The 11,830-nt window shown below is 40.4% G+C and overlaps 1 protein-coding gene across 2 annotated transcripts in view; it reads left to right on the top strand.

The window, feature by feature from the left end:
• The window catches only part of CTNNA2 (catenin alpha 2), an 870,740-nt gene extending 859,221 nt beyond the window's left edge, over nucleotides 1-11,519 (top strand). For both annotated transcript variants that reach the window (XM_019552979.1, XM_019552980.1), the window contains one exon: nucleotides 10,357-11,519. In XM_019552979.1, coding sequence (XP_019408524.1) covers nucleotides 10,357-10,644 — 288 coding nt within the window. In that variant the 3' untranslated portion in view covers nucleotides 10,645-11,519. The remainder of the gene's footprint in view (nucleotides 1-10,356) is intronic.
• The last annotated feature ends 311 nt before the right edge of the window (nucleotides 11,520-11,830 follow it).

Raw genomic sequence — 11,830 nt, forward strand, 5'->3', positions numbered from 1 at the left:
TGGTTCACAAGAGCGCCCCAAGGGATGATGAGGTCTAACAGTTATAAACTACTACAAGACCGTTTCAGGCTGGACAGAAGGAAGACGTTCTTTACTGTCCGAGCCCCCGAGGTCTAGGACAGCCTGCCATCGGAGGTGGTTCAAGCACCTACATTGAACACCTTCAAGAAAAAAATTGGATGCTTATCTTGCTGGGATCCTGTAACCCCAGCTGACTTCCTGCCCTTCGGGCAGGGGTATGGACTCGATCTTCCGAGGTCCCTTCCAGCCCTAACGTCTATGAAATCTATGACTCAGGTGGGAGGGCCATACTCAGGTTGGTCCCTTCGGATGTGCTTCAGCCACAGTGTACATGAGCTGTATCCATCCTGAGATGGATTAAAGATACAATAGGATCTGTGATGACATGTTCCCAAAATGAATCATAGTGATCTGTAATATAATGATACTATTAACTCATTATATTTGATAGGTTGACTTTGTACTTTTCTCGCATAATTATTTTTAATGTGGATAGAGAACACACAGTTCTCCAGGTAGTCAAACTGGTTGAAGAAACATGGTCTAGTCCTCACCCATATCTCTAACTTCACTGCCATTCACTCTAGTTTAAAATCTCAGAATATTTCTAATTGGTAAGAGACCACTGAATTGACCATACAAAGATCCATGTCTCCCCCTCCTGTAGAATTTATGACAGATGCATGGAAGAAAGGACTATCTTTAATATTTAGGATATATGAAGCTGGAAAGAAGCCAATTATAATACTTGCATAGAAATAACTGGGCACCATTAACACTCACTTGCTTCCAGTTGGCTTATGTTCTATATATCCATTTCAAGTGTTAAAATATGTACTCTCATCATAGCTCATTCAAAGGATAAATGCTGACAATTTGGAACATCAGCCATTGACATAAAAATGGCATTTTTGAAGCAATTTCCAAAATTTCATCTGGAATGTAATTACTACTAATGGGTTATTTCTAAAGCACACGAATCAGATTTTCTGACCTACAGTTACAGGTCTTACCATTTATAAACTTTGTAATTCTGCAGCACCAGAAAATTTACAATGTGAACCAATCCTGCATTTGCGGGGGCATGTTTAGATGATTCATTAAGCGAGAAGCTAAGCTGCTGTGAATTTCCTTAACTGTTGAAATCAGTTTATTTTATACTGACAAAGAACCTGGCCAGTTACTAGATTGTCCATTACCAGATTCTGTAGATTTCAATGTAAATTAGTGAGTCGAATGGACTCTAGTTTCAACAAGGTATTTAAGAACATACTACTTATATATTTATTTTTTTGTATATTGTCATAGTAAAACTGGTAACCAACTAAGTTTATATCATAAATCATTTTTTTAAGTGGCAATGTTTCCTGTTATATAGAACAGGTACCCATAGGTTTTGGTACATTTGTCTATTTCCTGCTGTGGTAAGAGAAATCATAGGATCATGGGAAAGTAGGGCTGGAAGGGACCTCATAAGGCCATCTAGTCCAATCCTCTGCTCAAGGCAGGATCATCTCTGACTTTCAAAATGTCTAACATGCTTCTGAAAGTTTCCAAGCACAGAGACTCCATAACTTTTTTAGGTAGCTTGTTCCAATGCTCGACCATTTTAATAATTCAAAAGGTCCTCCCTAATCTAAATTTCCTCTGCTGGAGCTTGAGGATATTGCTCCTAGTCCTATCCCTTGTAGCTACGGAAACAACCCCATCTCCATCCTCTCTATAGTCATCCTTCAGGTATTTGAAGACTGTTATCAAACCCCCACCTCAGTCTTCTCTTCTCTTCTCTACGCTAAATAACCCTAGTTCTTTCAGATCGTATTATAAGCGATATTAAAAAGGCAGAATTTGTTAAATATAACTAGGTCTGCTTGGGAGTCCCCGTGGTTTACTTACCTATAATTGAAAAAATGCAAATGAGGACAATTAATCAGTAGATTGGCCAGCTATGAAACAACTATGTACCTGAATGAATTAAAAATCCAACATGTCCAGAGCAGTAAGTTAATTACAATCCAATGAGAAAATAGCAAGGAAAAAGGGAATATACCCTGTTTTCTCAAGCTAATCATAATGCCTTTTTTAATATCAATGTCATGGCCACATGCCAGCTTGGGTAATGACATTTTGCATATCTCCAATACATTATCATACAGGCCCAACTTGATATTGCATTTTTCTTCTTTTCTAATGCTAAGCCAGATTCAGCAGAACACTTAAGCTCATATATATACTGAATTGCAGAATTAGGACATTAAACTGTTTTGTAATGTTCTTTTTAAACAGCAGCTTTTGAGTGGTAGACAAAGAGGTGCCTGTGCTGACTGTCATTCATATATACATGTAAAATGCAGGAAAGACCCTAGGGAATTGGACAATAATAGTGCACAGCGCATTAAAGGTATATATATAGGGCTAGAAGACCCTTTCCTTTAGACACTGCTTGTAGCAAGAAATCTTTCATAAAGTCCACTGCCCCAGACTGAGCCTTGGGAGACACTGATCCTCAATAATTCCCCTGAGCCACAGTTTCACAGCTGTTTCCTTTCTGGTCCCAGAAGCTACTAATCTGCTGGTCTGTAGCAATAGCTATTACCCCTGTCCACAGGAGCAGGATCCAAGACTCCATTGCTTTATGTCCCTTCCTTGTCACAGACTTCCAGAGGGGAAGAAACAGATGCTTAGCGCTACTTACTCCTCTGCACCCAGAGCACAAGTCCAGGTTGCCAAAATAGGGACCTAAGAGAGTTCATCCTCTCATTTCCTTGGGCTGCAGTTCAAGTCTCTATCTAGTCCTTATGCCTCCTCTACATATTACATTTATATTGTGATTAATGTGTTAATCGTGTCATAAATGGCAGGGATGCTACATATGCACCCGATTTAAGACACCATAAAATAGTGAGCAAACCAACCGTAAAAATGTGTAATGTAAATGTCTAATGTAGAACATTATATGTTATATCTGCATTACATGTAAAATATTTTTACGGCTCATTTGTACGGTGCCTTAAATTGAACGTGTAGCAGGTTGTCAGCTCTAGCTTTGGGACCACACTAGGGTCTCAAACTTGAGGTCCAGGGTTAGGGCCACAGTCAGCTGATTGTCATTTCCAGCCAGGGACCATACCAGCCTCAGTGCAGTCGTGAGCCAGTGCTGATGATCGGCTGATTGTTGACCCCAACCCTAGACCAGCAGGTACCAGCTTTCAACTGCCCAGTGCAAGGGAAGCCTGGCATCACGATCCTGGGCTCTCCCTGTACTGGCAGGTAAAAAGGGCATGGCTAGGATCTGATCCCCAGTTCCAATACCATGCCACCTGCCATGAACATGTGGCACAGCAGGTTTAATTTTTGGGATCAGGGAACAGATCCTATTGGGCCTTTAAATAAACATGTGCCAGGGGTCTTTGTGCCCTTTTAGGTTAGTTTGCTGTATAATGGTTGTAGGCATTTCTGCAATTTTTTAAATGTTTTAATAAAATCCCATATCTCCCCCAAAAGCCCCCAAAAACCAGCTGTGTAAAGTCAGCCTGGGTAAACAGTGCTCGTCAATAGTTGTTGTTGTTATTATTAATATTATAGACTTTAAGATCAGGAGGGACCAATGTTGTGGTGTGACCTTCTGCTTAATACAGATCTGATTTACTGCCTGCTTCAAGTCCCAAAATGGTGCTTGAACTAGGGGAAATACTATTAAGAAAAGTCTTGGGGAAGAGGGGGAGGGAAGAGGGGGAAGGTCCACTGCTGGAAGATTTACAACGCTCAACCTACCCCAATGCTTGATTCCTTTAACTCCTAAGTATTTGCAGCTCATTTCAGGTCTGCAGTTGTCTAGTTTCAGCTTCCAGCCATTGGGTCTTGGTCTGCTTGACTGATAAGCCAGATATTATCAGATTTATTTTGCTCACATTAGCATAGCATGTCGAATAGTATTAACTAAATACCCCTCCTCTCGGTCCTTATTAATAGGATCCCATATAAGCAGCTGCATATTTGTATCCAGGAGCAGTGTTCAGCTAACCGGCCTATAATTACTTGGGGCATTCTGTTAACCCTTTTAAAACTTTGGAATCATACTAGCATTTTTTCAATGCTGTGGAGGTCTCCAGCTTTGCAGGCTTTACTGAATCAACATTAAGGATCTAGAAATGTCCCCAGGAAGCTCCTTTAAAACTTTCAGACTCTCTAACCACACTATATTGTGAGCCAGTGGAAGCAAAGAGGAGCATTGCATTGAAAAAGCCACTTGGACTGTCTAAGGTTTGGGCTCTTTTTCTTCCCGATCTCCATCCTTTGTCCTTGTGTAAATGGAAGTGTACCTACTGGAAATAAAATGTTAACCCATTTAAAATTGTGGCATTATTTTTTCCCCTATCATGACTGTCATACATGTGAAACGAAAATCTATTTTTCCATTTAACTAGGGTGGGAAATAGTAGTGTTTCATCCTTTCCTTCCCTCCACCTGCAAAGGTTTTGTAATCATTGCTTATTTTATCCAGACATCTTTGATTATGTTGTATATGCTATAATAGTGAAAAACCCATGCTGCCATGAGACACTGAAGGTTCTGCCTATATTGCAGGGGAAATGTAGCTCAGCTTATGAGCCGATCAAACAGTTCCTCAAAGCCTTATGGGTTCTTTTCAACCTGCAATTATCTTGTTGGCAGATAATAGGCTCTGCTGCTCCAGCTTTCTAACCTTGCATTCATTAATTGCAAAGTTAGCTTGTAGCAAAATCTTTTTCCCCCCCCCCGCCCCTTCCTGAATGATTTGCGCCTTCTTTTGAGTAGATCGCTGTTTTAACCTGAATAAATGACCAGGCTTTAATGGAGTGCTTCCAAGTTTCTTTAAAAATTGTGCTTCCTACCCTACCGCTCCTTGATGCTGAAGTTTTATGGTATAATTTAAGTTTATCTTTTATGACTTAGAGGGCTTTTTCCTTAAATGGAAGGAAACATATTTATAAAGAGATCTAAGTAGCAGAATTCTATTACTTGTATAGCTTGTCAAATACTGTGTTAGCTGTTATCACAAAAAACTATTGTCTCATTTGTAATTCCCTAACCATCGCTAGGGAGTGGAGCTTGCTTTCTATACTGCACTGGTGGTGCTTTTATTTGAAATATTAATTCCCCCTTTTTGATTATTAACATTACATACATTTGGAAACAACTATATGTTTCAATGCCCAGATTGTGTAAGAAATTAACACGCCGTGGTACTGATTCACTATTGTCTCATTCCAGCTTTATGTCACGGGAACTCTGCTGATTTCAAAACAACAGCTTAAAATTGAAGCAACACAGTGGTGCATCATGGCCTAAATGTTAATTGAAGTGATGTTCATTCCGTTAAATTCTTCTTCACTGAGCCAAAACGCAGGCAAGGACTTGGAGGCAATAAGGAAATCACTGGAAGGGCTTAGGTAGCCAAATTGGATACAAGGGACAGTTATCAGCAGGTTTGAAGAACATTTGCAGCCTAATAATGTTATGCATTTTTTATGTCTCTTTGCAGCTTTCAGAGCTCGGAGGCATATTACAATGTAAATAAATATTAAGGCCAACAACCGAACACGCTCCTAGGTCACATACAAGTGTTCATTTCTAGTGGTGGAAAATGTCTGCTCTGTACTGCACCAGAGTCCCTGGCCTGAGGAGCAATGGGGGGAGCGGGGGGCTTTGCCTTGCTGCTGCAGTCCCCCTAAGGGCAGGAGGGCTGCTTTTCCCAGGCTTGGATCCCCCCCCCCCAGTCCTGGACAGAAGCAAGGAACAGGACAGAAGGGGTAGCTGCAGCCTGAACGCTTGTACTGGTCGCAGTGGAAATTGTCCCTGGTTACAAATGAATGCTGGTACATGGCCCTAGGTTAGGACTGGTGAAGATGAGCTGCCATTATCTACTTTATGAATGAGCTGAAAAGAAAGGAGAAGTAATTAAAGAGGAAAAAAAGAAAAAGAAATTCCTAGAGGTGTGCCCCAATGAGTGCCCAATGTGCAGGGGCATGTGTTTCCCATGGGAAAAATAGCAGTGGCACATATCTGTGCCACTATATGTCTCCAGGCATGTCCCTGCAAATTGACCTGGATGGGGTAGGGGAAGCTGGGACCAGCACCTGTGCTGGTCCCAGCAGCCTTAGCTGGGATCCTGGGGTCCTCCCAGGGCAGTAGCAGTGCCAGGCTGTGGCCACCAGCCTGCAAGGCAGAGCATGGCTCTCGGTGGCCTGGCTCCATTTCTGGCAGCATGTGCCATGCTGCTTTTTTTAGCAGTGTTTTATTTATTTATTTTTTGGCATTGGGATCTTCTGTTGTCAAAAAACCGGCTGTGCTGAAAATTAGCTGTGCAGCAAATGGGTGCATGTGCACCATATGCAGTTTGCGGGGCCGCAAACGGGTTTGAGGCCCCGCAAATTGCACATGCTCACTCGTCAGGATGCCCCCTGCATATGCAAATGTTTCTGTTGATCTCTGTGAAATTAGGTACCTGCTTAAAGTTGCACTAAATGATTGTAAGAACAAGGTCTTAATGTTAATTTAAGAGTCATTTCAGGTACCCAAGTTTCCAAATGTTTCCCTTACTCCCTCTGTCCTTTAGTTAAACCCTATGGAGAAAAGGCCATAATTAGCCTTTCCTCAACGAAGTGTTGTTTTTTAATCCTTTAATTTAAAGGAATCCATAAGAATGCAAAATATATGATCAGTACAGTTGCTTTATTTGCATTAATTATGAAGAAAATGCTCTTTGATTACATAACTATATAAGCTCTATCAATAAACTGACATCAAAAAGCTATTTCACAATGAATAATGTTTGAGTGTAAACCTCAATAGTAAATTCAGATATCCTAATTTAATAGAGTAAGATCTGCTGTTTGCCAACAAACATATAGCTTACATTATAAATCACGCAATAGTGTGACTGTAGAATAACATTGTGGTATTTCACTGCTCTCTGTTGAACCAGCATGGGCATGCCATTATAACATTACTATCCATCTTTAAACTTAGTTTCTTTTGCTAAAGGAAAATATGAATTAGATCTGCAGAGGAAAAAATAACACTTAGAACTGGGGATTAAAAATGACCAATTTTGGACTATGATGCTGAATTCATTAAAATTCTTATATATGTTCAAATAATTTGGGGTACAATTATTTTTTTCTATAGGGGTGGCTCTTATGTTCTTCTTATTTGGGAAAGTGAAGCTATCTGTTTATCAACAAGCTGTCACGTTTGGCATGTCTTAAAATCTACAGGGATCCCTGGTACTTGAACTTAAGGCTAGCAATTTTAGGTTATGAAAACACATAAATGTAGATTAGGAATATTCTGGTATATAGTGAAGAAATGAGGACATACTTTCTCTATGCTTTGTTACTTGGGAATCCATTTTAACATAACGTGCAAACAGGAAGATACTGCTCCCAGACGCCAGGCATAGGTCCTATTTTAGACATGAATCAAGGTCAAACATAGCTTTTGTGTGCAGAAGACCTTGAGGAAGTACTGTTTACTACTAAGGAAGAATGCTATCATCCTGATTTTGGTGCTTACCCTTTGATCCCTCAGGCCACCCGGAAGGACATATCAGTGGAAACAACCTGTTACGAAATAAAGAATATGAGCGATATGTAACTGTGAGAAAGAATTGGTATTCTGCAGCAAGGCTTTTACAAAATCTCCATCATGTTGGACCCTTCCAATGACAAAGCCTTGACTTTAGTTTGATCCCACAGCCTAGTAGGGTCAGCAAAAGTTCTTAATTCAGATTCTAAAATGTGTGTCTGGGGCATTAGCCCCAAAAGATAAGAGAGTGGGAAAATTCAGCAAGGTTATAGTTCATACACATGTGGGGAGAAAAAAGGTCTATTGCCATGCACTAGTAGAGGACAGGTGGAAGCTATTCTCTGGTATTTGAGATGGTATTATATAGAGGTCATCCTACTAAAATTTAGGAATCTAGATGTTGTGTAGAGACTACTGGGCTGAATTCTGAAGAGCCCTTTTTCTGGAGTAAAATAGAGCAAATGCCATAGCATCCTCCTTTCTCCTTCTCCCAGTGAAGGATGCAAGGTATGACTCACTGCTGGCAGAGAGGCATCCTTTTTTTACCTACATTATCTTGATAATAGGAGAACTAAGGTAGGACTAAAGGGAAACTGTTGCATAATATTGCACCTGTTGTGTTCCCTGAAAACACTGGTATTTTCATGGAAAAATAAGCCAATTGGCATGATAGGACTGATTGGTTTTGTGACAGGGAACTTATCAAGCTTTTTCCATAGTTTTGAAAAGAACCGTGTGCACATGCTACCATGGGTTGCAATTCACTGAAGCACCTATGGCCATATTTGTAGAGATGTAAAGACACAGACAGGCCTAGTGATCTAGAAGATGAGGGCTCAATTCCCTCTAAGTGAGGTAGGGTTAGAACCTGACTTTTACATGTCTTGAGCAAGGGTATTAATTGCTAGGCTAACGGCTAAAGGTGAGCACCATCAAGAGTCAACCAGTCACTAGCCATGGCTGTTTCCTGACTATAGCTTTGGACAGGCTTTTACAACATTTTTGTGCACTCACAATAAAACAATTACAACAGTGAGTAAATAGGATTAAAAGCCTTGGTGATCGTATTGAATTGCAGTAGGAAGAGCTTAGGGCAAAAATAGAAACATGTAAAGAATTAGAATTGTTTTAGCAGTGTTTAAGGTGTGATGCATGACGAAGCAGAAACTCATTTCATGGCCCAAATGGCTTACATGCCATTTAAATAGCAAAGCAGAGGAGTGGTATTTGGCTTCAATCTAATTTCTGATAGTGTTTAGCTGTCTAACTCCCATTTGAATCTTGGGAGTTTAGCATCTAGCCATTGTTGAAAACTACCACTGTTTTCCTGAATGCATTCTGAAAATCTGGTCCTTACACTTGTACACAATTTAAACACGTGATTAAATCCCATTGACCTAATGTCTCATTGGTTTAAATTTAAGCTTCATTTCAATGGCATCACTAGGACTTAATTAAATGCTTTAAATTGTTCAGTTAGGATCCTTTTCCCTCAGCAGTTGGAGTGGCACAACCATGGGCTTCATTCTAGGCCCTGGTTATTTTCTGCTCTGCACTTGAGCATTTGGCATCTTCAGATCCCTGCTGCATCATTCAGTAATTCTGTTTTACCTCTTTGTGTGTAGTCTGCTTCTGGGAGACCAGCTTCTCTGTAGGAGAAATGCAGGAAATGATAAAGCAAGGACTATAGTCAGCTAATTCATCAATAGAAACAGTTTACATTTTCCTATAATAAACTTATAGATAACTCTTGTCCCTTCTGAGTTTTGAGGATTTTATAATCTCTTTAAATTGGGGGTGGGGACTGGTGCCACATTAGTCGGGGGAGGCACGACCAGTCACTGACCGGGGGGTGTGTGTTCCCTGCGGCCAATCTCGCCAACTTCGGGGGAGGGAGAGGGCAGTCCTCACGGCTGGTCATGCCAACCCAGAAGTGGCCGCGGCACTTCTGGAAGTGGCCACAGCACTTCATCTGGTGCTCCCACTCCCTGGCTGGCACTGGCAGGGGGTACACCAGTGCTTCTGCCTGCCCCCCCCCCCGCCGCCTGTCACCTGTCACCTAAGTGAGGAGTGTGGCCTGTCAGGAGATGCACCAGTGCTATCAGGAGGTGCATGTGAACCCCCTATGCATTGCCACTCCTTTAAATCCTTTCAGGTGTGGGACGCCATAAAGAGGTCAGTGTTGTCCTATTGACATCAGTGGGTGTTGTGCCTTTGGCTTACTGGGGATAGGGTGACGTACTTAGCTGTGTTAGTCTGAAGTCAAGTAGAAGACAGGGTAAATTTTCACTTTATAGATGAACCAAAGTAGATATATGAGGGAAACAGACTGCCTGGGAAAAAATTATCCAACCTGTTTTGCTTTCCTTCACAGCTAAAAGTAATTTTTTTTCTCCGTACATTTTATGTAAAAGATTCCTTTTGAGGAAAATGATGCAATTGAATCTTCAGTGACAGTAAAAAAAAAAAACAGCAACCAGTTTGGTTTTTTTTTTGTTGCCACTGGTTTAGGAAGTTAAAGGGACAGCTTCTCTTTACCAGGCAATGTAATTCAGCGCAAATTAGTACTGAGCTGCACCTGACCGTGATGTGCTAGAAACCAGGTGGGCATTCTGTAGGGAGAATGTCTTATTTGTATCATGGTCTGTTTGCCTCCTTCAAGGGGAAAAAAAAAAAACTAATCAGGTCTAAGAATATGCATATACACTTTCTGGGACAAAATCTTGGAATAATCTTGTCACATTTGATTCTCTTTTCTAACCGCAGCTGGACAGCGCTACGTCGCTCATCCAGGCAGCTAAAAATCTGATGAACGCTGTGGTCCTTACTGTGAAAGCATCATATGTGGCTTCTACTAAATATCAGAAGGTCTATGGTACAGCTGCAGTGAACTCACCTGTTGTATCTTGGAAGATGAAGGCCCCTGAGAAGAAACCCTTAGTAAAGAGAGAAAAGCCGGAAGAATATCAGACAAGAGTGAGGCGAGGTTCCCAGAAGAAACATATTTCCCCGGTACAGGCTTTAAGTGAATTTAAAGCAATGGATTCCTTCTAAAACAGTAGGCTTTACCAGGAAGGGTTTTATATTCTTTTTGTATGCATACCTGCCGACTTGTATGTGTCTGGCATGGGGATAAACTAATGAAGCAGTGTCAATTTGCATGCAACCTAAGACTCTATTAAATAATTAACAATCTGTAACCCCCAAATTTAGAGCCTTCTGTAATGATGTTAAATGGAGGTAGCCCAAGCTTACGTTTTGTAACTGTAGCATAAAATTGGCCAAAGAATTTGCATCACTGGTGTTGGGGTAAATAATAAACTAAAGTCTGAAAGCAAAATTTTATGCATGCAAGAAACATTAGGTTGGCAGGTATATCAAGTGAAAAACTGGAAGTGTAATGGTAGACCATAAAGCTTGTATTGCTTCTGTTACAGTGCAAAAACGTACTAGCCAATATGCTTAAATGTGTGGCCCAATTATTAAACAATTTAACTTTTGAATCATGTTCATTATAGTATGTGAATTTTTAACAAGCATAAAAAACCGAATTCATCTTAAAACTGCTTCTTTTAGCCCATGTTTTGTTCTTTATGTTCTAGTAGTGTTATGACTATGCTCATGTTTCAATTAATCCCATTAATATGAATAAATTTTACTTTTGCCAATTAAATTCCTTATGGTGGAGTATGAAGCACAATATGGTGATTGACATTGCCTTTTATATTATTATTATTATGATTATTATTATGATGATGATTATTATTACTAGAAATAGAAGACCTGGTGGTGGAATGTTTAGAGACACGGCAGTTGAAAGTGTGAGAATTTAGAGGCAACCATGTTAAGTGTAGCTTGGATTACAGGTATCTAACATACCATTGTAACCACTAACTCTCAATAAACTCATTTAACCTTGGAATCCTAAATTTGACTTCTGTCTTTTAATCAATAGACTTTATTCCTTGAGATGGAAAACAGGATGTTTTGCCATCATCTTATTACGCTGGGAAAAGAATGACTGGAGTATATTTGCTTTCTATAACCAGAACGAGTCAAATCCTGCCATAGGGCATGGATGCGAAACAAAATTTGGAACCATTAGGCTGGACACCTTCTTGTTCCCTTGGTAGGAAACAAACAGTACAGTTGCCCTCAGATAGATTCTGCCATCTGATATGGGGGTGTGCTGGGTTAGTCTAAAAGCAGCTTCAAATGTGTTTGTTTGGTTGATGTTTGT

The sequence above is a fragment of the Crocodylus porosus genome, unplaced genomic scaffold (assembly GCF_001723895.1).
Source record: "Crocodylus porosus isolate Cpor-Errol unplaced genomic scaffold, CroPor_comp1, whole genome shotgun sequence".
Lineage (NCBI taxonomy): Eukaryota > Metazoa > Chordata > Crocodylia > Crocodylidae > Crocodylus > Crocodylus porosus.